We start from the raw sequence: 27,500 nt of genomic DNA, 5'->3' as shown, positions 1-27,500 counted from the left end.
TCCCCTGTCCCTCTCTGGGGCTGTCCCCTGTGCCCTGTGCCTCTCTGGGGCTGTCCCCTGTCCCTCTCTGGGGCTGTCCCCTGTCCCCTGTCCCTCTCACCCAGCGTGGCTCTCCTGTGTGTGTGTGTGTGTGTGTGTGTGTGTGTGTGTGTGTGTGTGTGAGAGAGTCAGATTCGGGACGTACAATGTGAATGTGATGTTTCAGAGATGGAGAAGAGGCAGAGTTAGGAGGTTAGTGAGTGTGTGTTCATTAAAAAGGCTGAGAGGAAGGAGAACACCCTGGATGAGTTATCCTACGTGTCCCGAGGAGGAACAACACGACAGATGAAGAATGTTTTTGGATGTGTGGAAAGAGAGAAAGAAAGGAGAAGATGGCGTCAGAAGGTGTTGATGAGAGTCTGTTCAGGAAGGCTGGAGAAGCTTGTAGGAGACACAGAGCATGTGATTGGAGGTGTCACGTTGATGTCATGTGGAAAAGCACAGTTCAGTCCCCACCTGGGTTTGGAGGGAGTGAGAGCGCTAGTGACAGGGGTTGAGAGGAACCCCACGAAAGAGTGTGTGTGTGTGTGTGTGTGTGTGAGACAGCAAGAAAAATTACTAGTGACCATGTGTTGCATGGCGATAACGTTTGTATTTTATTTTGAGGGGAGACACGGACCTCTGCAGATGCAATATATCAACCTACCCATGGTGCAACAGCAAGCACACAAGGCACGCACGCTCACCTATACCCGCTTAATCTTCCACCACTACCACTTAGCTGGAGCCCTGGCTGGAGTTTGTATTCATATTGAGTTGAATTTAGGCATACATTTGTAAATGGTATTATTTTATTATTATTATTTTATCCCTATTTTCGTTCAAGGTGTTGTCTATATTTTATGAATTGATACCCATCCAAAATGTCCGACACACACATTCTGATGACTAAATGAACCTATGACACCATATACCTGGTTGATTGACAGCCCTGGTTTGATCTGCTGGTTGAGTGTTCTGTATCACCACCTGTTGTATGGGATGGTTCATGTCACATACATACATACATACATACATACATACATACATACATACATACATACATACATACATACATACATACATACATACATACACAATTTATGCAACATGCAATGTACATGTATATGTAAATGAACACTATTAAAGGAGTCCCTTCATTGGGAGTAAATTAATCCAAAGTGTGTCTTTGTGTTTATGTATGTGTGTGTGTGTGTGTGTGTGTGTGTGTCTCTCTCTCTCTATATACATATACACTCACTTAACACTTTATTAGGAACACTATACTAACACTATACTAAAACAATTACTCGAAACAGCCATGTCTTCATGACTGTTGACATAAATGCATCACGCAATTCCTCCAGATTTTTCAGCTGCACTTTCAAACTAATCTCCCGCATATCCCAAAGGTGTTCTATTGGATTAAGGGGGGTATTCCATCAACGTCACTAAATTCTCACGTCGAGTCTGCGAGTGCAAATTTCAAGATACAAGCAAGTGCAAATATTGATTATACAATGGCTGTGTTCGGAATGGTATACTAGCATACTGCATACTAGCATACTCAATGAGTATATACTGCATACTGCCTACTAAATTCTACTAAATTCATAATAAGTATGCGAAAACCAGCCGACCGTTTACACAGTATGCATACTGCCTCCCAGAATGCATTTCGCCGGGAGCGGCGAATTTAAACCTCCATTTTAAACCTCCATTAGCTAAAAGCTGAAATTTTGGCTTTACAAGTGTTAACATGTCATTTTATGAAGTTTTAATATGTTTTCAGGCGAGAAAGTAACCACATATATTCCCAAAATGTGTCCAGTTTACCAAAATAACCCGTTTATATATCTGATCTGACGATTTTTTGCGTCTTCTGTTCGCTAGCTGCGTTCGTAAAATCGCCCTGGAAATCTGATCAGCACTCATGGAATGCCTCTTGTCCAATCAAATTACCTGGTCCCTTTATGACGTTGCACCCAGTGTGCGCTCCGGCGCTCTCAGAGCGATTTTACGAACGCACCCTGCGTTACATACCATCACTTACGGAGTTCGACAGAAACATCGTAACATAATTACAACAAGTTGTAAAATGATTTGGGGGGCCAATATCTTTAGCTAGCTCAAGTAACTACCGTACTTTACTATATTGTTGTCTTAGCAGTTGGTAAAAGAGCATGATTAAAATAAATATATATGAGCAATAACATATTTGTTGTAACGGCTCACGCTACAATAACTAAATTAAATTAAGTTGAAAGGACTGTATAATGATTTTGACTCTCTACACTAAATATTATGACTGCTAAACCTATAAACGAATTAGAAAGGGAGATGGAAAGCTACTGGCATACCTCTATGTATAATATTATATAATTTAGATAGGTGGACACTTGGCTAAATAACTGGGGGAGGGACACAGGGATAAAGAAATAACAAACTGTACATTTAATACAACCTAGAATACGTAGTACGCAAGCATACATACGAATAAATATGTAAATACAAATAAATACATAAATATATCAGATATCCTAACTATGGTACCAGGTTGGAGCTCTTGGATGTGGCGCTTTTCCATCAGCGGCCCAGCTCGGGTCTGGTCGGTTCGGTTCGGGTCGCTTCGGCCCGCTTTTGATCAGTTCTGGTTTTCCACTATACACAACAGACCAGGAACTAGTAGGAGGAGTAGGCGATAGTAGGCGGAGTTACACGTCATAAAAGCGCGCCATGGTGGTGACGTATATTTTCACGAGACACAACACAGCAACAATAGCAACATGGAGGAACTTGAAGCTATCGTATGCCTTTCCCTCGGCATGTGGTATATTATTAACCGTGGTTTTTTGGAGAGAAAGAGAAAGAGAGAGAGGGAGAGAGAGGAAACGAAAGACATGGTGACACGATGAGGGGAGAGTCCAGTGATGTGGAATGATGGAGGGGATATGGGGGATAACCACGATGTTGATGGGGGAACTGTCCTGGGATGATCGACGGGAGATGCAGGGGGGGCCACGCACACAGCTACCCGGAACGCAGGACGGTGGAGGCGGGTGTATCTCGCCCACTGTCCCTGGCAATCGGCGTCCCAAGGTCCGCGATACGTTGGTGCGGCTATGGCTAGCTACTGTTGGAAGCTCCGTTAGTAGCTAGCTAACGCCTCCCCGTCTCTTCGCTGCACGCGAGGCAGCTGACAGTCCAAACTATGTATTATAATAACCACGTATAATAACGTTGGTTACTATTTTCTCACATTTACTCACACTTAACACAACTAAATAATACCCCGGCTCTGGTCTCCAAACATTCAACTTTCTTACTCTTACTCTCACCACTCGCTGCTCTCTACTCTCTCCTCAGCTCACTCACACCTCAACGTATCTCGCGAGGACACACACACACACATCCAAAAGCCGCCAACTGAACTACGGCATCATTACTTAGACACACAACATGTGTTTTAGACAAATGGCAAGAAAACAATAAACGAAATCAAAGAGAGAAAAAAGGGGGGGAAACCTAGCTGGGCGGGAGCAAGGTATTTCTTATTAATTATTAATTACTCAAAATGAGCTTAATCAAACTAACTAATATACCCGCTTAATCTTCCACCACTACCACTTAGCTGGAGCCCTGGCTGGAGTTTGTATTCATATTGAGTTGAATTTAGGCATACATTTGTAAATGGTATTATTTTATTATTATTATTTTATCCCTATTTTAGAGTATCAAATAGAGTGCAAAAAAGCAGCATCTGCACACTCAAATCTGTGCAAAAAACGATGTTTATTGCAAGCTTTCGGTCCCCAGGCTTTCGGACGATGTAAACAACAGCTGTATGACGGGTTTGTATGACGCAGTTTGACGAGGCTGAAAGCGCACAGGGTTGCCAGATGGGATTGACAATGTACAGCCTAAACTTTCTATAACCTCAAAATCAAGTAGCCCATTCGGCGGTAACCCGCCCCATCTGGCAAACCTGGACGCAACCCTGCAACCCTGGACGCGAAATGCATTTTGGGGATCTAGTATGCCAAAAGTGTCCATCGTAACAAACTTCAATTTTCCCAGAAGTATTGCTCGCATGCTAAATTTCTCGCATACTCAAATCTCGCATACTGTACAGTGTGAACGCACTACATACTCAAAATCTACGTCATATCTAGTATGAGTAGTATGCTAGTATGCTATTCCGAACACAGCCATACTCAAAATCCACGTCATATCTAGTATGAGTAGTATGAACACAGCCACAGACTTCAATTATCCCGGAAATAATTGCTCGCATACTAAATTTCTCGCATACTCAAATCTCGCATACTGTACAGTGTGAACGCACTACATACTCAAAATCTACGTCATATCTAGTATGAGTAGTATGCTAGTATGCTATTCCGAACACAGCCAATATCTCAAATCTAATCCACAACCTCGCGAGTTTTGATCGATCATCAAATCTATTTTCATATGTTCGGTGAGTGTATATCAATGGTGTGTGTCTGCATGTCTCTCTCTCTATATATAGCCTATTATCAAGTGTGTGTGTGTGTGTGTGTGTGTGTGTGTGTGTGTGTGTGTGTGTGTGTGTGTGTGTGTGCTGCTTTCATATTGTCGGCCGACAGGATAACTAGGGGGCGTCATCAGTACGCCCTCCTTTACGTTGTAATATTTCACCTGCAACAGCCATATCCCTTGGACTTCGAACTGTGCTGTATAACCGATGGAGTAAATCATTATAATGACAATAAATAATTAAATGAATGTCGCCTAGAGCTGACGGGTGGTAAGTGGCATCATGATATCCGCACTGTCGGCTACACGTTCAATAGGCTACTGGTGAACTCATACGAAATGCCTTAATTGTCTTCTGTATGATTATGCATGTGAGGTCATCAGCAAAGGAATGTTAATCATTGTTGACAGCAGCTGTAGTCTGTAGGGCGTTTAGCCTGTTCGGTGAACGGGCGTTTTTTTTTCTCCAAACAAGATTTAGCTCCTACTGAAATATTCATAACATCGATCAGTTGTGCATTCGTTGCATACTTCTGAGACCGATGTAACCCTGGGTGCGTTCGTAGATACGCTCTGGAAGTCTGATCAGCACTCATGGAATGCCTATTGTCCAATCAAGTGACTTGGTCCCTTTATGACGTTGAACCCAGTGTGCGCTCCGGCGCTCTCAGAGCGAATTTACGAACGCAGCCTCTTTGTCAATGTTTGTTACAAGATCAAAGAAGTTACTACTACCTCCGACTGAGCCATGGCAAACCAAGAACCCTTTCACATTGACACCCCTTTCTTGGAGAGCATAGACATGTCTAAGAGAGCGGGGACTACCGTCTACCTGAAGATGGAGAGCTCTCAACCCTCCGGTTCATTCAAAATCCGCGGTATCGGACACCTGTGTCAAAAGGTAAGAACAGGTTAGTCAATGCACACAGTATAGCCTATAGGGAATTGTACGATAACATAGCTAAGATCTAAAATACCACTGTAAAATAGACTTTAGCCCATATATAGTGGGGAATATAACAGTAAGCGATAAGGAAATAAACATTAAAAACAATGAAACACATTTTTACATGGAAAATGGATGCCATTGTACCGGGTTTGTTTACGTCTTTTGTAAAACGGGTGCTCTAGCGCCTCCCAGTGGTCACTAGCTGCTCTGACATTATATTATAAAGCAGTTTTATAAAAAACGCTTTCATAAACTGTTTATCCTACTTTATCAGGATAAAACAGTTAAAGTCCAGTGATTTAGACCTACGCCTGTTTTTCTAACAACATGACTTATCGTTATAATTCCCAGTCCTACTCTTTTAGCCTACCCAGAAGACTAAACCCTACTTCACACTAAAGAGCTGAGTCAGCAGGTCTTGTATTGTGGCAGTGGCTGATTGTAAAGCATGGACTGGAGTGAGGAATGGAATCAAAACACGTGGATTACAACGAGCCTCGTCCTCAGATTTCTGCCTCTACCGTCCTCCGCCTCTACCGTCCTCCCCTGAACCCAACGGTAGTAGAGGAACGGTCCCAAAAGAACGGTAGTCTGATCAATGCCATAACTCCTCTCTTGTGTCTCCTGGTAGGTGGCAGGACCAGAGTCTAAAGGAGTGGTCTGCTCTTCAGGTGGGATTATGGAACGAAAGAAAGACCATCGATTACAGGGCTGGTTTCCCCAGATTAAGTCTAATCTTGGACTAAATCACACTTTCAATAGAAAATCTCAGATGATGACGCTCTTTAGTCAAGGATTAGGCCTAGCCTCCGTCTAAACCAGCCCCCGAAGTCTGTATCCAACCACTGCTTTTATACTGCCGGATCTCTCTTCCTAGGTGGCAATGCTGGCATGGCCACAGCCTACGTGGCTCGCAAACTCAACATTCCAGCGACCATCATCGTGCCGTCCTCCACACCGGAGCTGGTGGTGCAGAAACTGAGGGACCAGGGAGCTACGGTCAGGGTAGTGGGCAAGGTAAGGGTGCCAGCGAGGGACAATTCTATTCCCTTCACTCACTGAGACAAGAGAAATCAACACTCATATATATAAACCTGAAGTGTGTGTGTGTGTGTGTGTGTGTGTGTGTGTATGTATGCAAAAGAGATAAACAATACATTTAGACACTTAATTACGGTCCCATCTTCAAACTCCTGAATCATGTTGCGTCATGTTTTTTGCCGCGTTAAGGCCGATTTAAAGTTCTGCGTCGAATTTACGTGCGTAGCTTACATAGCCTATGTAAGGGGTCTCGCACTTTACACTTCTACGTAGGCCGCGCTGCAATTACACCGTCACATCGCTAGGTGGCAGTGTGTTTTCTATGCCCCTGTGCTGTGCCTCTTCCGGTTAGGAACTCAACGGAGCTCAAAGCTCAAAGCGGCATAATAGCAATCTTTTTGTTGTTATGCTTGTTGTAAATAAAAGTTCTATGATGCATTGAAATGACATTAAACTAAGATAATACGATGGTTATCATAATTTTTCAAATCTTTATTAATAAGTAATTACAGAAAAAGTAAATGACATTTCTGTCATGGCTTCCGCATTTTGGCCTACGAGAGAGTCGGAATCTTGTCGGAATCATGTGCTACCAAGCGGACCAATCACAGAGCTTATGGTTGCGTAGAAACTGACGCGTTCTTACATTTTTGGAGATGTGCACGTCAACCCTCTCCGTAGGCAAGGCGGGCCCACGCAAGGCTACGGCGTCGATTTTACGCAGAAGTTTAAATCGGCCTTTACAGGTGCGTTATTTTTTTTCGTACCCGCATTCAGCGTAATGCACGCCCACCTTCAGCGTAATGCACGCCCACCTGCCTCTGATTGGCCGAACGTTCCCAGTCTCAAAAATGTATAAACAAAGATGGCGGACGTTTATACGGGAGCTATTTGGCAACCCATATTAAACGTTCACGGAGCAAAATTAAGCAAAATTATGAATTATTTGTTTGATTTGTTTTAGCGGTTATCTTAGTTAGATCACGACTGAACTAGTTATGTGCAGTTATGTGTGTTGCATTTATTAAGTTTGCTCAACCAGGCCCAGTTGCTGGTTAGCGATGAGATTCGGAATCCCCTAACCCTAATCCTAACCCTAACCCTTTTTTCCCGGGAGGCAGGTGGCTAAAGTATTCAGGAGCTTCGCTGAAGGTGGGTGTACGTTCGGCCAATCAGAGGCAGGTGGGCGTGCATTACGCTGAAGGTGGGCGTGCATTACGCTGAATGCGGGTACGAAAAAAAAGAACGCGTTACAGGTCATGTGTGTGTTTGACCACCATGCTAACAGGTCATGTATGTTTGACCACCATGCTAACAGGTCGTGTGTATGTTTGACCACCATGCTAACAGGTCATGTGTGTTTGACCACCATGCTAACAGGTCGTGTGTGTTTGACTACCATGCTAACAGGTCGTGTGTGTTTTTGACTACCATGCTAACAGGTCGTGTGTGTGTTTGACTACCATGCTAACAGGTCATGTGTGTGTTTGACCACCATGCTAACAGGTCGTGTGTTTTTGACCACCATGCTAACAGGTCGTGTGTGTGTTTGACCACCATGCTCACCTGTAGGTGTGGGATGACGCCAACGCAGAGGCCCTCCGTCTGACCCACGCCGCCGGTCTGACCTACGTGCCGCCCTTCGATCACCCCCTGCTCTGGTGAGACCTCCTGGGCCGGCCGGGGTTCCATCCTGGGTCTCCAAAAACCAAAAAACTAAAGATCTTCCTTCTTCTAGCATGACGACTGCCAATGGCCCCTGAGCATATATTACTTTTTCCTGCCATAACTGGCGGATAGATGATTCACTTACATACGTCAAATGTATTTGTTTGTCAGTCGCTTTGGAATAAGGCGTCTGCGAAATGTCCAAATAAAAATGTCAAATGACCCAAGCATCTACCGTAAGAGGACATCCTCTCGGTCCAAAGCAACGATGTATGGTGTGTTTAGATGTTCTATGTTTATATGTCTCTGGCAGGGTTACCTCATCACAAGGGTGTGATTCCTAACGTTGTTTTTGTCGGGAATCAAATGTCAACCCAGTCAACTCAATCCTTCACTGAGCACAAATCATAGCAATAGCTTGTTTCTACTACAACCAAAGTGATGTTATGAGGAGTCGTACTGTATTTACCTTCATAGTGACGTACTCAAGTTCATCAGAATATTCTAATGTCCTGCCATAAACAAGTGAACACCATTCCTCTCCTTCAGTCCATATAATAAATGATACTGCATTATAACTTCATATAACTGCGTTCTAACTGTATGTCAAGTGTTAGAACTGTTGTCTCTTATGTAGAGTGTTACACTAACCCTCTCTCTCTCTCAGGCAGGGTCATGCTAGCATCATCCGAGAGATTGCGGCCTGTATGCCGTCGAAGCCTGGGGCCGTGGTAGTGTCTGTGGGGGGAGGAGGGCTGCTGTGTGGGGTGGTGGAGGGCCTGAAGGAGGTGGGCTGGGGGGCGGTCCCCATCCTCAGCATGGAGACGGTCGGAGCGGACTGCCTCAACGCCGCAGTGCGTGCTGGGAAGATAGTCACCCTACCTGACATCACCAGGTGAGATGAAACAGGACGCGTGTCGATCAGGACACTGCAACATGAAAGTTCCAAATAGTACGTCATGTATTTCAAAAACTTTATGGCCACTTGGATTTACGTGACCAGGCATGGTGGAACCAATGGAACACTAGTCCTAAATTTCGTTGTTTGGTACCTGTACTGTAGCAATGACAATAAAGTCCATTCATTCATTCATTCATTCATTCATTAATGTGCAAACTACCAATGGAATAGTCCCTTCAATCCACACTATCAAACAAACCGTGGTATCGAGAAAAATAAATAAAAATAAAACTTTTACGACTTTTACTATTACGACTCATGTCTGATGTGATAAACTCATGTTGTGTGATAGTGGTGTACGTGTGTCGTTGTATGAACATGTGATGATGCTGTATGAACATGTGATGATGCTGTATGAACATATGATGATGTGGGTTGGTTGTGTCGTCAGTGAGGCCAAGTGTCTGGGGGCCAAGACGGTGTGTGGCCAGGCGTTTGCGTACAGCCAGCAGGGGAACATCATCTCTGAACTGGTCTCAGACCAGCAGGCCCTGGAGGCTGTGGAGATCTTCCTGGGTGAGTAGCTAGCTGATGCTAACGATGATGATGATGATGATGATGATGATGAAGGGGCAGCTGTGGTGCAGGAGGTAGAGCCGCGGTCTAATGATCGCAAGGTCGGCAGATCGGCGGTTCGAACCCCGGCTGGCCATATGTCGAGGTGTCCTTGGGCAAGACGCTGAACCCCTAATTGCTCCCAATGAGCGGGGCCGGCCGGCGTCTTGTATGGTAGCTTGGCCGCCATTGGTGTGTGAACGTGTGTGTGAATGGGTGAATGAGAGGCCGTTGTTTCAGCACTTTGGAATAAGGCGCTATATAAATCAGTCCATTTAGGATGATTATGCTAACTATGTTTTAAAAGATGAAAGAAGGTAATGATCATGGTCATCATTACTAAAGCCTCCTGTCTTCCTGCTTTCATCTTTTAAAATCTAGTTAACTCTTTTTGTTTCAGTCTCATCTACACAGAAATGGAACAGAGCTATTTTTTTCTCTTAAGGGTTTGAATGTATTGAATATCTGAATTCACATGAAACATTATGTCTTCTCTCTCTCTGTGCATGTGTGTATACCCGTGTGAGTGTGTCTGTCTCTCTCTCTCTCTGTGCATGTGTGTATACCTGTGTGAGTGTGTCTCTCCCTCTCTCTCTCTCTCTCTCTCTCTCTCTCTCTCTCTCTCTCTCTCTCTCTCTCTCTCTCTCTCTCTCTCTCTCTCTCTCTCTCTCTCTCTCTCCCTCTCTCTCTGTATGTGTGTGTCGTATCCAGATGAGGAGCGCGTGCTCGTGGAGCTAGCCTGCGGCGCGGCGTTAGCGGCGGTGTACAGCGGACTGATCCAGAAGCTGCAGGCGGAGGGTCGTCTGCCCCGGCCGCTGGGCCCCCTGGTGGTCATTGTGTGCGGTGGCAGCAGCGTCAACCGAGCCCAGCTCCGTCACCTCAGGAACGTCCTGATGAAGACATGAACACAGCCTGGGGGACACGGTCCCCTGCTGCACAGCCACCATGGAGAGGGAAAACGGTACATCTCATCCAAATTGATGAGCAAGAAAATTTGATATTTTGCCTGGGTTTAGGGTTAGGCTTAGGGGTTAAGGGTTATGGGTTAAGGTTAGGAGAGAGGCTAAGGTTAGGGGTTAAGGGTTAAGGGTTAGGGATAGTGCAGAATTTAGGAGAGAAAGACACTCTTCCTGTCTAGCAGCATGGCCAGGTAGTGACCACTCTTGAACACTCCGACCCTCCCACCAGAGGTTAGATGCTGTTGGGCTGTTGGGCGTCACTCTCCTGTCCCAACACACAATGACTGAATATTACTGGAACTTTTATGGGAAAATTAAACCGAATTGTAAGTTTTAGATGAGAGTGGTGGGGGGGGAGGTATTCCATCAACGTTGCTAAAGGACAATCCAGGCTTATTTTGAAGGCTTATTCTTTTTTTAAAAAAATCCAGCCTTATTTTGAAGTCTTGCGATTTTCCTTTAGTGATTTTGATGGAATACCGCCCTGCTTACCTCCATCATGTTTAGCGATGTTCCTGACAATTTTACCTCAACTCTTGAAAAAAGGAGGCTTTTAATACAGCACACCTTTAGCCAAACTGTCACTCTTTATGATGAGGTGATGAAATCTTTAACAACTGTTTTAATGTCTGTCTCTACACGGATAGGCAGAAATAAGAACCAGTAACTGTGTCTGTTTATGTTTCTTGTGTTTAACAATGACATACATTCCTCTTATCAACGTTTTATGATATGGCAATAAAAAAAAACGGAATCTGAAAGTTCAACGGTCCATTCCCCCGATCATTCCACATTCTGGCCACCAGATGGCGATATTCCATTTCACTCAACAGATCCCGTAGTGAAAAGTCTGCGTTCCAGCAGCCCAGACCTATGGAGCAGAATGCTTTCTTCATGACATCATTGTGCTGTAGTCAGCTCAGAGCTGCAGTTATCTTGCACTCCCATTGTTTATGTGATAGAGGGGACATGAACTCCATTGTGTGAGGCTGTGTCTCATCAACTGTAACAAAGACAGTGATCACTTGGCAGGATTACAGAAGAGATGTGATCAGCAAACACGTGTCAAACACCCACAGAGACTCCCTACCGCTGGTAGGAGAGCTGACCTCTTGATTAATCTGTTGGTGGACTGTGTATCTAACAGGGGTGGCTGGTGGAGGTAGAAATCGGAGGACGGGCTCATTGTAATGGATAGAATGAAACTGGGAATGCCATCAAACAGGCAACACAAACACCGTTCCATGCATTACAATGAGCCCAGCCTCCAATTTATACCTCCACCAGCCTCTCCTGACCCACATGTGAAATGGAACGGTAAGACCCAGGTAGAGAACCAGGTAGAGAACCACGGAGGCTCCAGCCTGGGGGAACTCAAGACAGTAGCAGAGGAGTCAGCGGCTGTGGGGACCGGAGTGTAAACACCACCAGCCTCCCCTGGTCTCTGGCTTCCAGGAGTGTGTTGTTGAGTGTTCACTCTCCTAGACCCAGATGATGTCTAATCCAAGACTAAAAAGCGTCTGCAATGGAGATTCTTCCATTAAAAGTGTGGTTTACAGTAGGCCAGGGCTAGGTTTCATCTCTGTGTAGCAAGCCACACCTCCATGTGTGACTGTGCTTTGACCAGCGGTGTTGAAGTGAGGGATGTGTTTGCTAATGGGAGACAGGAGAGGCTAATGACCAGCTCAGAGATCTCTGCAGATACATATTTGATGATGAATCCCTCCCCCGTAGGGTGCGTAGCCTCCTGAGGAGTAGAGACAGCAGCTGCTGTCATATCTGGGGTGCTCATCACCAGTACCGGTCACCACCAGTCATCCCATCAGTGAGACATGTGACTGAGATACAACACAGCCAGAAGGCTCCAATTTGCATGTGCAAAAAAAGTGCCAAAAAGTTAGCAAAGTCGGCCATTTTAATCGTAATATATATCTAATAGACATAATGAGACATAATCCAATGGGAGTTTTAAATACTGCTACTAGCTTTAGCATGATATGCAAATTAATTGTCAGACTTTTTTGAATTAAAACTCTGGTTGAACAATGACATTGGAAAAAAACCTAAACATTGTTAACAAAAACATTGTTAAAGACAAGCTTCGATAACGCTGCAGACGTATTCGGAGTCGTTAAGTATTTTTTTCGCTCTGCTCAGCACTTTTTTGCACAAACAAATTGAGGCCCAGAGTGTGAACAGACCCCGTGCAGACAGAGAAGACGGCGTCATCTCACTAGATGATGGGTTTCAGCCGGGAGAGACAGAAGGCCACTAACAGTGGAGGAGAATAATGTAAACCAGATAGAACTCAGTGTGACCCTCTCCTCGCCCAGCCCCAGCCTGAGAGGCTGCTGCTACAAAGACCAGTCTGTCTCTCTTTAGGACGTTTATCCCCCTGGCCAAGCCTCACAGTTAATATCTGTATTAGCCTGTGAGCCAGGGAAAATACTCAGGCCTGGACAATTTAAATATTTACGCACACGAGCCCCCTGGTCGACCTCTAGAAGGGCTGCCCTCCCTGGACATAGAACAGACCGACCGCCCCCACACCACAGTGTGGACTGGAAACCGGAGTCGGACATGTAGTCAGTCAGGCGTGGAGGCTGGTGGAGGCAGACGTTGGAGGACAGGCTCACTGGAATGGATGGAGAGAAGAAAAAAAAAAGCAGTGTGTTGGATAGCGTTCCTCGTTCTGTTTCATGCGTTTACAACGAGCCTCCGTCCTCCGACGTCTACCTCCACCAGCCTCCCCCTTCATTGCAGCTACTCCCTAACCCTGCATAGAACAGCGAATTCCCTGATGAAGTCACCACAGCTATCAGGCTTGGTTGGCTCAAGGGAGGTGTTGCACAGAGGGTGTTCAGTAGACGAGCTGGCCTCCCACACAGTACAAAGGCCGTGTTGGAATATTCTAGAGATGCATCATTCCTCCTTCCTCCCTCCCTTCCTTCCTTGATCACGGATCTGCAGCTTTATCATTTTATGACCTTGTTAATACCTTATTCTACTTTATTATGACTTAGTTTACTTATTACTTTATTCTGTTATTGTTGATAATTGTTGATTGTCCTGCTGCAATCCAATGTTGAAGAACCTGAGCCTAAGAATTTGACTCTTGTATCCCTATAAAATGGAGGTAATAAAAGCAATTCTGATTCTGAAAGCGATGGAGTGGAAAGCTTGCATGGACCAGTCCAATCTGGTCAGATCTGTGATATCCTCAAGGGAGGAAGGGAGGATGGATGGATGGATGGATGCATTTCCTCAAGGGAGGAAGGGAGGATGGATGGATGCATTTCCTCAAGGAAGGGAGTCTGGATGACAAATGGATGAGGATGGGGGGGGGGCTGCTTGGCTACCAGAAGACTGGGGCTCATTGTAAACGCACAGAATGAAGAGCACATTGTGTTCAACAATAATAATAATTAAAATAATAATAACTTTATTTGTATATCACTTTTCCTGCAAACGTTGCAGCTCAAAGTGCTTTAATCATTATATAATCATAATTTAATTATTTTGTCATTTAAAGGCAATATTAAAAGGAAGCAATTTACCATGAGAGGAAGGGGGTTGTGGACTCATTTACCACTGGTACAGGGTTGTGTAAAACGGAAAACCCTGTCCAGTGGTAAATTAGTCCACAACCCCCGCCCTCAAATGGTAAATTGCTTTTCTACAACAGCCACAGCATAATATTGGTGGTATTATAATATTGGTAACACAGGTAACACAGTTGTAACATTAAATTCATGTATTTACAATCATTAATTGTTTCAGAATGCATATATCCTTCCGCCACAGAATATAGTCCCATAAACAAGATCAACCATTGCATTGTAGGTCAGCACAGGTGTTCTTAATCAGATTGATTTGGAGGCGCATTGATACTGGAAATGCGGTCTGAACAGTGGGTTGTTGAGATATTTACCACTGTTGCTAGCCAATCAGAATCCAGTATCCAAACATGCTGTTGTAGAAAGATCTTTAGTCTTGACTTGAACATATGTGCTGAGGTTGCACTGCTAAAGTCCATGCCATTCCTTGTTCAGTTCCATGCATTACAAAGAGCCTGTCCTCCGATTTCTGCCTCCAGTAGCCTCCACAGCAGAAGACATGGTCTGCTTGCCTCCTCTTCTCACTGCTCTGATGAATGTTGGTACTACTGGTCAAACAGCAGGGGGGGAGGGTGGAAGGGATGGGGTCATCCAAGGAATCCAAGGATCTAATCTCACCGCTCCATTGACAGTTCCTGGAGACACTTTGACTTGATGACCACTGCTGAGGTACTCATGAGGTTTCTGGGCTGGCTTAAAGTTCTGAGCCACAATAATGACACCTCAAATGAAGGAACTGCAGAATGAGATATGGGTTTGGACCTCCATTAGAAGTACTATGTAATATTTGGAAGCTCAGTGTTGGGGTCTGAGAGGAAATAGTCCCACACCATTAGGTCAATGTTGACATAGCCTACTAACTAGAGCATGCATGTCAAAATCGACACAGAAACATTTAAAGCCCAAGAAAATCTGTGAATCTCTGTATTCCTTAAATTGCCCGTAATCCGACTGTCATGCCCTCTATCGCCAGCTGCTGTCATGGCTGTAATTCCACCATCCAGCGCTCCGCTCCACCATCACTCCCATAATCCCCTGTAATTATGTCTGTTCCCTGTTTTTGGTCAAATAAATCCAATGCTTCCCCTCCCCCGGCGGCTGTGGGGATGGGACTTTAGAGGGGAACCTTGGCACAGTTGTGGCGCTACACAAGAGGGTTCAAATCATTCTTAATCTGTGTTGTATTATCTCACACTGAGAGGGGGGAGGGCAGACACACACACACACGCACAGATAGATAGAGAGAGATTTGCATACATCTGTTCTGTTGCACAGCAACAAAAGAAAGGAAACCTTTTTTTCAATTTCAAGGGAAACACAAGACAAGCTTCCCACTAATAATTTCCTCTCCAATTCATAGAGCAGGGCAGGCCTACAGGAGACCAGGACCGATCCCGAGAGAGAGAGAGAGAGAGAGAGAGAGAGAGAGAGAGAGAGAGAGAGAGAGAGAGAGAGAGAGAGAGAGAGAGACATACAGACAGACAGACAGACAGACAGACAGACAGACAGACAGAGAGAGAGAGAGACAGAGAGAGAGAGAGACAGACAGAGAGACACAGAGAGAGAGAGAGACAGAGACAGAGAGAGAGAAAGAGAGAGAGGCTACAGGAGTCCAGCAGGACAGGTCCCACCCATAATGTTGATAAGGGGTTCCACCCTGTTCCTTGTTCCTTTGTTTCCCTGGGTGTGGTGGTGGTTCCTTGTCAGGCCTGGGTGTAGTGGTTTAGGGTTTTGATCAAATACATCTTATTGTGGCCATAGAATACCTTAAACAAGATAAAGGCATTACTGATATGATGATGACATTTTCATTTTCAGTTGTTCTTTGCTAAATTGAATTACTGTCAGATTTGTTGAGGAGGCATTTATTTTGGTTCCAAATGACAAAAGCAAATGTTATCAGGTTGGAGAAGCTAAGAGGAGGAGCGAGGCCAACTATGATGAACAATGCTGTGTAGTTAGTAGCTCAATCTGGGACTCCTCCTTTTGGCACTACACTTCCCAGAAACACATGCGCTTTGTTATCGTTGGTCCGTGCTCGCTGACAAAAAGGATGATGTCACCTGCTCCAGCCGAGTCACATCGTGTTAAAGGGGAATACACGACCGTGAAATATCTACGAGCCCGCTTTTAGGATGGATTTGTTCATAAGGTAAGATACAACTCTATCGTTTTTTAGGGACAGTAATGTAGGCTGCAATAATGTACATCTTATAATGAACATTGTTTGGTGTAAGATATGGCTTTGCAAGTCGACAACGATGAAAGCCGATGCTTGAGGTTGTATGGGTGGGACGGTGGGATAAAACATGCACATACGATTATTGGAAATGCGTAACGTAGGGTAGCGATATCGACTGGACGGCCACGTATCTGGTCGGCAGGATTCGGAAGCGTCAAATGTGATCCGAGCCCCTTGGTGTGGGAGGAACGCCTCTGGGTCTTGGTCTGCGAGTTGCATGGGTCTGATGGTCTCCTCGGGGTCGGCTATAGTATGTGTGGCCAAGCCGGGTGGTGTGCAGTGCACTACGCACAGAATGGATTCAACCTAGAGATTCCCTACAACTAAAACGGTGCACACGCACCGTAGCTCAATCCGGCAAGGGAAGCATTTCAAAAGCGATCTTGTTTGCATTATTTGGTTTACGCAAAAGCAACCTTGAATCAAGAGCATCGTCAACTGATCGTCCCTGTGTGAGCGAGATCAACAACAGGCTGGGCTGTGTCGATGTGACAGCGGCTTGCCTGGTCGAGACTGGAAACCAACTTGGATGAGAAACCGACGGAGTTGGTTTATTTGTTACGAAGTTTCTAAACAACCTCTTGAAACAATTACGCCCATTGCTGAGGTTGATCGGGACTCCGTATTGGAGAAGAGACGATATTAGATTCAACTTGATTGTCATTGCAGAGTACATGTACAATACAACCTAATGTGACAGATGGAGTGTTCTTCAATCATGCAATCACGTTTTCATCTGGTGCTCCTTTTAGTCGGATAGACCTTTAAATGATGGGTTTTAGTGGGAATGGTTGATAATGGATTATGCTTGTTAGAGAGATCTAAGAAGCTACTTCACATGGTAATGGAAGAGCTAGACTTGCCAGACTGGATATTTAGTCATTAACCAGACCCACCTGGCTGGATCATTAACCAGGCCCGGCTCTGAGAACCTCCTGCTGTTATCAAGACTATAATCTGACTCAGTAATCCAGTTAAACTCTTGCAGGTCTGAATGAATCAGTTAGGATCCTCTAGGCTAGGGCAATAGTACAACCCTAGCGGAGAGAGAGAGAGACTCCATTCCATGCACTACAGGAGCCCGCCCTCCGATGTCGACCTCCACCAGCCTCCCCTGATCTCTGTAGAAATGTGTGCACGTCCACAGCCCCCTCCTCCCCCTCCCACACTACAGACAAGTCCACTGTGTGAATGCAGTATATGATTTAAATGGTATAGTTTTTATTTTGTTTACAGGTATGTTCTCTGTGTGAAAGAGGCTTAAGTGTATGCTGCTGGAGAGGGAGGGGTAACTGCTGGAGAGGGAGGGGGTAGCTGCTGGAGAGGGAGGGGGAGCGGTCGGGTCGGTTGTCTAGACGTTGACTCTGCGTTGACGACCGCCGTGTTGTTAGAGGTGTGTGTGGGCGTGCTGTACGGTGACGTACTGGGAGGTAAAACAGGTGGTTGGGTAAACAACGTCGCTGACATGCCTGATGACTTAGTTACCCAGCGTGAGACCTGAACACTTGGGTTTAGCGCCCTGTCTCTTGGCGCTTGAGCTCAGTGGGCTACGGCAGTCCTTTGGAATGCAGAGACAAACCCAGGTTCGGGCCCCAGCCGGTGAGTCAGTCACATGTAGGCCTACACAGTGGAGGGTACTGGTACCTCGGTTCCAACCCTAGTCGTGCTGACTACCAGACCCGGCAGGTAGGCGCTTTGGGTCCAACCCTAGTCATGCCCTACTTATGCGGGCTACCAGCTCCAGCAGTGCACACTAACCGGTCCTGTTCTGGTGAAATATGACTGCTGATACAGATCCACATGCCTCAGCCTCACAAGTGTGTGTGTGTGTGTGTGTGTGTGTGTGGGAGTTAGCAACACCTCCGATACCAAGCAACGGGCAGCTATCCAAGTTCCTTCCAGCTGAATGTCAGCACCTCCCTGGACAGGGCAAGAGTACTCTCTCTCTCTCACACTCCCCCCTCTCTCTCTCTCACACTCCCCCCCTCTCTCTCTCACACTCCTCCACTGTCTCTCTGGTCTCTGTACCGCCCCCCCCCACCACCTCCCAGAGCCCCCCTGCCTTCTCCTTGGTCCTGACCCTGGGAACCCACATTCCTGCCCAGCACCGACTCAAACCCCCTGTCCTTCCACCGTGAAAGGACCCCTGATAGTTGGATGGTCATTCTAAACCAGGGTGTATGCGTGTATCAGCTGTGTGGTTGCTGCCTTGTCACTCTCAGGTACTAAACCAGACAACAGGACCGAACCCGAACCATGGCTCGGATGTTTGACCCTTTCAGCCGCCGTAGTCGGAGGATGCGGAAACCAGAACCAGGCCGTCCTAGCACAGCCCTGCTCGGCTCGGCTCAGCTCAGTTTCGGCTCTGTGGTGTAATGAATTAGGGTTCAACGTGGTTCAAACCCTGTGGGAGCCTCCTCCAGGATTATTAAGGAACACTGCCCTCTTGAGAAAGAGGTGGGGGGGGGGGGGGTGGGGGGGTGGGTAAAGGGGAGTAAGAGGGGGCTCTTTATTCAGACCTGCAGGGAGTAAATTAGTTTAGCTCAATTAGTGAGCGATCCAGAGCATCTGACATGCAGCGCCGACTAGGAGGAGAAGTGTTCTATTAGAACGGTGAGGTCATGTGGAGGAGGAGGGAACTAGCTCAACACCAGGGAATGTCCTGGTGCTGCCAAGACCTGATACCAGGCCTGCTCTCTCTCTCTCTCTCTCTCTCTCTCTCTCTCTCTCTCTCTCTCTCTCTCTCTCTCTCTCTCCATCCCCCCATCGTGCCACTGGCAACCGATACCAGGCGGGCTGTCCTCTCCTCACTGGGATGTTTGTCTTCTGTTCTGTTCTGTCTCTCTCTCTGACACTCTCTCTCTCTCTCTCTCTCTCTCGTGACCCATATCGAGGTGTACTACCTTCTGGAGTGTGCATGGCCAGTGCCCTACACTCTACTAGTGTAGTATGCTAGTGTGGATGTTATAACACAAGGAGGCTGTGTTGGCGGCAGTCCTGGCCGGACTCAGTCAAGCGTAAAGTGTGCTTATTAGTTATTAATAAGAATGAACGTCTGAGGTCCAGTCCGCCCTTGGGGTGTTACCTTACACAGTCACGCACACACACACACACACACACACACACACAGACACACACACACACACACACACACACACACACACACACACACACACACACACACACACACACACACAGAGTCAGTCTGCTAGGGCTTCTGAGGTCGCAGAGGACAGGTGGTGGAGGAGATGGAGAGATTAGAGAGCTTCTCTTTAGCTACTAGTACTGGGCTATTATTTATTATTCTAACAATACAATCATCTGTTATGTCTGTTATATATCCAAATTCACTTTTCAAAGAGCTCAATTGTCAATTCCCCACAAAAATATAAGGGGAAGAACGAGGAGGAAGAGGAGCATAATTGTTTGGAACAGTCCTTGCTTTGTTGCCGCGCTTTGATAGTAGGATGGTGAGAGTCATGTGTATCTGTCACTGTGGATAGGATGGTGAGAGTCATGTGTGTCTGTCACTGTGTGGTAACACATTGTTGGGGACAGGTGATGAAAGATCGTTTATCTCGGCGAAACCGAACTATTTATTTATCTTTCAGCATTGGCCCTGTGTCAGCCTTAGCTGCTGTCGAGAATTATTTGTCTGTGTGTCTGTGTGTGTCTGTGTGTGTCTGTGTGTCTGTGTGTCTGTGTGTGTGTGTGTGTTTGTTTGTTCCAGACTGGCATTTTTGCATGTGGTGGAGACAGAGAGAGACGTTGCATAATGCTGTAGTGTTGGCAAGGTAACAGGGAGGAGGCTGTGTGGTGTGTGTGTGTGTGTGTGTGTGTGTGTGGTTTGTGTGTGGTTGTGTGGTAACACCCTTAGCCTAGTACCTAGTACATTCTGTGTGGCTGAATTCCAAACTGACTCCTGGTAGTCAGTCTACCTTCAATCCCTAGTCCCTAGTCCCTAATCCCTAGTCTATACCCTTTGGAATAGATGGTTCCAGAGACAGCTTGTCAGAGGGTAAAATGAAGCTATTATCATATTTCTTAGATCTGTCTAATCCCCTCAGAGGAGTGCCTTGGGGATGGGGGCTTGGAATGGGAATAGCTGGTAGGGCAGGGGGTAGGGGGTAGGGCGTAGGGAATATTTGGCTAGGATCGGGGGGAGGGGTGTGGGTGGATTTAGAATTCAGCCGGTGTATGATGAAATTGATGCTGTTTTCCCATGGGCACATGCAACGAGCCTCAGCTGTCCTGCCTGGGCTGGGTTGGGCTGGGGGGGCTGGGAGTGGGTGGAGGATGGGGGTGGCTGGGCTGAGGATGGGGGGGCTGGGCTGTGGGGTGGGTGGGGGAGGTGGAGGATTGGCTTGGATGAGAGGGGGGGAGGGGTGATGGGACTAGTATGTTTGAACTTGCCATTCTCTGGCTGTGTGCTTCAATGGGGCTGGACAATGGGGGGGTAGGGGTGGGGTGAAGGGGGGAGTCTGTGGTATTCGGCCTCCCTCCCAGCCTCTCACACCACCACTGCTGTTGAGCCGAGCCTGTCCCCCTCTGCTCCCCTGTCCCTCTGGTCCCCTACCCCTCTGGTCCCCTACCCCTCTGGTCCCCTACCCCTCTGAACCCCTGTCCCCCTCTGCTCCCCTGTCCCCTACCCCTTTGGTCCCCTGTCCCCCACTGCTCCCCTGTCCTCTACCCCTCTGGTCCCTTGTCCCCTACCCCTCTGGTCCCCTACCCCTCTGGTCCCCTACCCCTCTGGTCCCCTACCCCTCTGGTCCCCTACCCCTCTGGTCCTCTACCCCTCTGGTCCTCTACCCCTCTGGTCCTCTACCCCTCTGGTCCCCTACCCCTCTGGTCCTCTAACTCTCTGGTCCCCTACCTCTCTGGTCCCCTACCTCTCTTGTCCTCTACCCCTCTGGTCCCCTACCCCTCTGGTCCCCTGTCCCCTACCCCTCTGGTCCCCTACCCCTCTGGTCCCCTACCCCTCTGGTCCCCTACCTCTCTTGTCCTCTACCCCTCTGGTCCTCTACCCCTCTGGTCCCCTGTCCCCTACCCCTCTGGTCCCCTACCCCTCTGGTCCCCTGTCCCCCTCTGGTCCTCTACCCCTCTGGTCCCCTGTCCCCCTCTGGTCTACTACCCCTCTGGTCTCCTGTCCCCTGTCCCCTACCCCTCTGGTCCCCTGTCCCCCTCTGGTCCCCTACCCCTCTGGTCTCCTGTCCCCTGTCCCCTACCCCTCTGGTCCCCTGTCCCCCTCTGGTCCCCTACCCCTCTGGTCTCCTGTCCCCCTCTGGGCCAGTCTGTCCCGTCCACAGCCAGAAAGTGTGCCGTCATGATGTTGGGTAACAAGTGGTTTTGAAATGTTCTGGAAGAGGCTGGCTGGGCTGTCGACGGTTTTGCATCATGAAATGTAGCAACAGGGGTGAGAGGGTGAGCGAACAAACAAAAGGCCTTCATCTTAGAGCCCCCGCTCTGCGTGAACACACACACACACACACACACACACACTCTAAGCCTGGCCCGGCTCTAACTCTGATCGGATCCCCCCCCTCCCGTGGCGTACCGTAGCAGGGCAGGACTGAAACTGACCAACCCCGGAGGCCCCCGAGTGTTTCCCACAGAGCTCAAGCTGCCGTCGCCTGAACAGACGGCTCATTGCAACACGTTTTTGAACCAAAGAGCCCCGGTGGCATTCCTCCACGGATCAGTTGCAGGAAGGTTTTTGTCAGGGACATTCCGGGCAACTGCCTGAGTCACAATCTACAGTTGTCCTCCTAAACGTGGCCCGGAGCCACGTGCCTGGTCACGGTGGGATGCTTGTGACTTCCTGTAATTTCCGAAGAGCGCTTGAATGCAGCGTCGTTGCGCTCCGGTCCCTTACGGCTGCTGACTCCACCGCTACTGTCTTGAGTTTCCCTCAGGCTGGAGCCTCCGTTGTTCCACGTGGGTTCTCTACCTGGGCCCTTACCCTTTCCCTTCACATGTCGGTCAGGGGAGGCTGGTGGAGGTAGAAAACGGAGGATACCGTTCCTCATGCGTTACGACGAGCCCGTCCTCCGATTTCTACCTCCGCCAGCCTCCACTGGCATACTGTACATTATAGGGAGGGTCCTTACCTCTCTCTCTCGGCCAGATGTTTAGCAGATGGGTGGGTGGGCCGGCCTTCAGCCATAAAGCACAGGGGTCCCACAGAGGACCCTCCTCCTGCTGTGTGCTCAACTCCCCGAGGGAGGAAGGAGCCTATATTTCCGTCGTTAAAGGGATGTAAACCCACGCAAACAGATAAAAGGTAGTTTTAAATCTTGATCCCCTCCATCTCCCGGATCATTTCAGCAGATGGAGGAATTGATGGCTGCTGTCTTCTCCTGTCTGCAGCGTCCATCACTCAGAGCCAACCTCGTAGAAGGTACTGGTAGGTAAGCTGCTGCACCCGTCCTTGGGCTTTACTCCCAACATTGGCATTTGAAACATTAGCAGCAGTCCACTTTTCTCCAAAGCGGCTTCAATTTAGAGATTACAGAGGACAGTCCCCTTGGAGTCATTTAGGGCTAAGTGCCTTACTCAAGGGGCGCACGAGTGGTGACGTTCTCCAGGTGGAATTTGAACTCATGACCTTCTGGCCGCCAGTGCAACTCACTATCCATTAGGCCACCGTTACCATAGCCTCGAGGAAGATCCACACCAGAGAGGAGCTCCGTCTGAACCTGGAGTCACATGTTAGTGCTGGGGGAGGGACTTAACCCGAACCCTCAACGATATGGTCCTAACCCTCGATGATATGGTTCTAAGCCTAACCCTCGATGAATCATGATACGATCCTAACCCTCAATGGTCCTAACTCTCAGTGATATGGTTCTAACCCTAACCATCAGTGATATGGCCCTACCCTGGTACTAGCCCTAATCTTCACTGATATGGCACAGTGTTTCCTCCAGGATTTTTCACATTGGTGGCGGGGTGGTCTTTTTTTTTTTTTCGCGCATAAAACGCGTGCATGCGCATAAAACGCGTGCACGCGAAAACAAATATAATTTCTTAAATAGCGGTTAGGTCATTAAAGCCGAGCAGGTGATTTTATATAGAAGGTGATCAAATACCAATATTGTTATGTACGACAGTATGTCATTGCAGCACTTTGTTGCACTTTACGACGTCACGTTCTGTTAGAGCTTTACGACTGTGTGTGTGTTGTCAGAATGAATGGCACTTGGCAACGGATCTCAGTTTGTATACCTGTGTGGATCTACATTTATTAGCATAACACAAACATAATAAATTAGATAGAACAACCCTGTTCATTAATGTTCATTAATGCTTGAGTTCATGTTCATGTTCGCACTGTTACTGTGTGTGCCAATGCACCCCTGTGATGCTGTGTGTGTTATTGAGACCGTTGGGAGAGAGAGCTCGGGTGAACTAAGAAAGTTGTGTATGAGATAGTTTACAATTAAACGCACAGATTACATGAGAGAAGCTATCTGTCATTATTTCAACCACTGTCCAAGTGGGGACGTTACAATACTTTCGTTTTAGAACGAAACGTTAGCCACTAGCAGGGTTTTTAGCAGTCACCATTCTTGAGCAAAACATGATACAAACAAACATTCAAATACTTTGATTGATTGATTGATTGATTGAAAACTTTATTAGAAGATTTGCAGAAGTAGGTAGGTACATGAAAGTACATATTACATACAAGGTCAACTAACAGGATAAATACCCAAGAAAGCCACTGGCTTATTTCAATTGGGGTCCTTGATACTCGTGTCGTCTTGATTTTTTTTTCGATTTCAATGTCTGACGCATCATTTGAAAGCTTACCATCTGTAGTTTCAGACTATGTAAACAAACGAAAAATTACGTAAGCAAATGGTTATTATTTATCTGGTATAGATACCACTTCTGCGCCGAATGTACCGCACATCCGCACCCGACATTGTAATTACCGTAATTTCTAAACGGTTTGTGCTATCGAAAAAAATCCAACTGTCCCTGAAAGCTGAGATGTTGCACTTCAACCAACATATAGGGTATTACGGTAAAATGTGACGTGAGGACATTCTCAGAGTCAGTTTACTCACAGTGATTGGCGGAGCGTTCAGGGACACATGCTTTTTTTCAGTTCTCCGGTCATAATAAGGCCCAATCCCAATTCACCCCTAGCCCTTCGTTTTCACCCCTATGGCTCGATTTGCGCGTTCACGTTTAGGGCGAGGGCTGTCTCAATTCATATTTCATCGAGGGCTAGGGGTAAGGGGGAGGGCTAACTATTACTTCGTTTCGAGGGATTTCAGGACCAGACTAGCTTCGAAGGGCTAACGGTACGCTACCCCTTGATACCAGGATGCATTGCGAATCATCTACAGAAATCTTATGTCGCTCTATTCAATGCGGAAATGTCATTTTACTTTCTCTGTAATTACTTATTAATAAAGATTTGAAAAATTATGATAACCATCTTATTGTCTTAGTTTAATGTCATTACAATGCATTATAGACCTTTTATTTATAACAAGCTTAACCCAAAAATCGCTTTTATGTCGGTGCTGTGTCTAACGTTACAGTAACGCAACGCTGCATGACAGTCGAGCATTTCAGAGATGTACAGTCATAAATCAATTATTACCTGTGGCGTTTTGACAGCGGATGATGGTACACATATGTAAAGTTATCTATCAAACGTTCGTCTGACTTGTACATGATGCGCATTTTGACCTATTTCCACCCGCAATCTAATCCGAGCAGTTGTTATTAGGTAATATTATTAATGGGTTGTATCATTCATTTCAATGCATTATAGACCTTTTCTTTATAACAAGCACAACAACAACAAAACGTTATCATGCCGATGTGCTGTGTGTCTAACGTTACAAGCTGATTTGTGCATGACAGCCGTGCATTGACATATTTCCATGTCTAATGGCATATGACACGCGAAATGTAACTACAGTTAAGGATACGCGTAAAGGATGATGATCTATCACCGTTCGACTCTACTGAGAAATGTTTCCGCTTATTTGTCATCTCTCCTTCACGGGCAAATGTGGCCGCGTCCCCAAGAGATCCTCTTTCTACGTTTTTGACCACCACTATGATGAATTGATTTTTGGATTCTAGACGACGAATTGTTCTGAGAAAGGCGCTTGGTAACGTGATTTTTGGACAACGCTTTATGACTACTGATGGACTGGTTGTTTTGGTTGGAGTCATTCATTGTCATTAAATTCATTGTCATTATTGCGATGTCCACAAAAAAGACATCGCTGACGGAAGAGACTAAAAAAGGAACGTCTAAACACTACAGTGTGTTGATAACAAATGAAAATAGATGCTTATAGCACACGCAACAGAAATAAACACAGCTGAAGAAGGCATTGCGAGATGTGAGAATTCGCCGGCAACACAACGCGTCACCCGTACCGCGTGATGACGTAGGCGCCGTGAAGGGCTGTCCCAATTCACAGGGCTTAGATTTCAAGGGGTAGGGCTTGTGACGTATTCGAAGGCCTTGCCTTCGAATCGAGTGACACTCGAAAACGAGCCATAGGGGTAGAAAAGAGAATCGGGATTGGGCCTAACTCGCTGCCTTTCTGCGCAGCCTGAATCAAAGTGGATTGTCTGAATCATTTGGTGGCGGAGCAAATTCATTCGTGGCGGCCCGCCACCAATAAATGCATATAGAGGAAACACTGTATGGTCTTCACTCAAACCCTAACCCTTGTCTTCAACGATATGGTCTTAACCCTAACCCTCTTTGACAGGGTCCCCAACCCTTGCCCTAACCTTAACCCTCAAATTATGATGGAGTCCTAGCCCGGTCCTAACCCTAGCCCTACATTTCTTGAGACGCGCCAAACTTAGAAAACGATGATAAACATGTTATGAGGACACGGAGTACACAAATGCTAATTATTACCAGCCTCTTGCAACATCCTTCCATGTAAACAGCCTTCCCGCTCCGCGTCGTCAGAGCCCAGCGCCAGGCCGGGTTATTAAATCTGCCGCGGAGCGTCTGTCTGTTTGTCTGCTGTCCCCGGGCCCGCTGAGGGCCAGACTGCTGCCTTTCAACACCCTCAGCAGGAGCACAGCGGTGGGAGGACAACAGACCGCTATAGATGGCCACTAGACTAGAGCTGTGTGTGTGTGTGTGTGTGTGTGTGTGTGTGTGTGTGTCTGTGTGTGTCTCTGTGTGTGTCTCTGTGTGTGTGTGTGTGTGTGTCTCTCTCTCTTTGTGTGTCTGTGTGTGTGTGTCTCTCTCTTTGTGTGTGTGTGTGTCTCTGTGTGTGTGTGTGTGTGTCTCTCTCTATCCCACTCCCGCTGTGAGGCCAACTGTAGCCTTTCAATCCAGTCCGCAGGAAGCCCGCGGGTCACTTAGCTGCCTCAGTAGCGCGCCAGTACAACCCCAGCCACAACACGCTTGTGACGCTACGTGCAGCCACAACACGCTACACCCCGGTCACAACACGCTACACCAGGGCCAGCCCCGACCCCCCCCCCCCCGGGTCTGAGCGTGGCTGCTGTCCAACCGCGGTCCGGTAATCAAGGCCGATCAGATAAGTCGGCGGGGACGTTTGTTGTGCCTGATACAAGTGGATATGGTATCGAATATTGAGTGACGGCAGGTAGCCAAAGGTGTCGCAAGCGATTATGTCTGGGGGGCATGTCCGCGTCGTGAGTCTGTCTGCAGGGTGTGTTGGGTTCCGGAGGTGTGACACACACACATACACATACACACACACACACACACACACACACACATTTAATGGTTTAGCCCCACTGCTGATCATGTTCAGACACGCCAGCAGAGAAAAACAAGACTCTCCTTCTCTGAGCCCTTTACCCAAAGACTGCCTATGGAATGCCTGGAGGGAGGGAGGGGGGGGGGGCATAAAACAGGAACACATCACGTATCTGAGATTATCATATGACCTCCTCTCAGTGTGCCTGACTGTCATGGAACACAGCTCGCATATCCTGTTTA

At 47.1% G+C, this 27,500-nt stretch overlaps 2 protein-coding genes across 2 annotated transcripts in view; both read left to right on the top strand.

Moving 5' to 3' along the window:
- Positions 1-5,284: 5,284 nt before the first annotated feature.
- sdsl (serine dehydratase-like) lies at positions 5,285-10,615 on the top strand (the record flags this gene model as incomplete). Its single annotated transcript, XM_080523808.1, has 7 exons — positions 5,285-5,437; positions 6,117-6,156; positions 6,363-6,502; positions 8,099-8,187; positions 8,862-9,089; positions 9,547-9,671; positions 10,422-10,615. 7 exons carry the CDS (start codon positions 5,285-5,287, stop codon positions 10,613-10,615), a joined length of 969 nt encoding a protein of 322 aa, XP_080379934.1.
- A 5,754-nt stretch (positions 10,616-16,369) lies between these two features.
- daam1a (dishevelled associated activator of morphogenesis 1a) overlaps positions 16,370-27,500 on the top strand; it is a 72,060-nt gene continuing 60,929 nt past the window's right edge. The window contains exon 1 of the mRNA XM_080550202.1: positions 16,370-16,438. The gene's annotated coding sequence lies outside the window, so the exon portion shown is untranslated. The remainder of the gene's footprint in view (positions 16,439-27,500) is intronic.

Source organism: Nansenia antarctica, assembly GCF_963989245.1.
Source record: "Nansenia antarctica genome assembly, chromosome: 1".
Classification (NCBI taxonomy): Eukaryota; Metazoa; Chordata; class Actinopteri; order Argentiniformes; family Microstomatidae; genus Nansenia; species Nansenia antarctica.
Note: the sequence above shows the minus strand (reverse complement) of the source record. Positions and strands in the feature narration are given on the sequence as shown.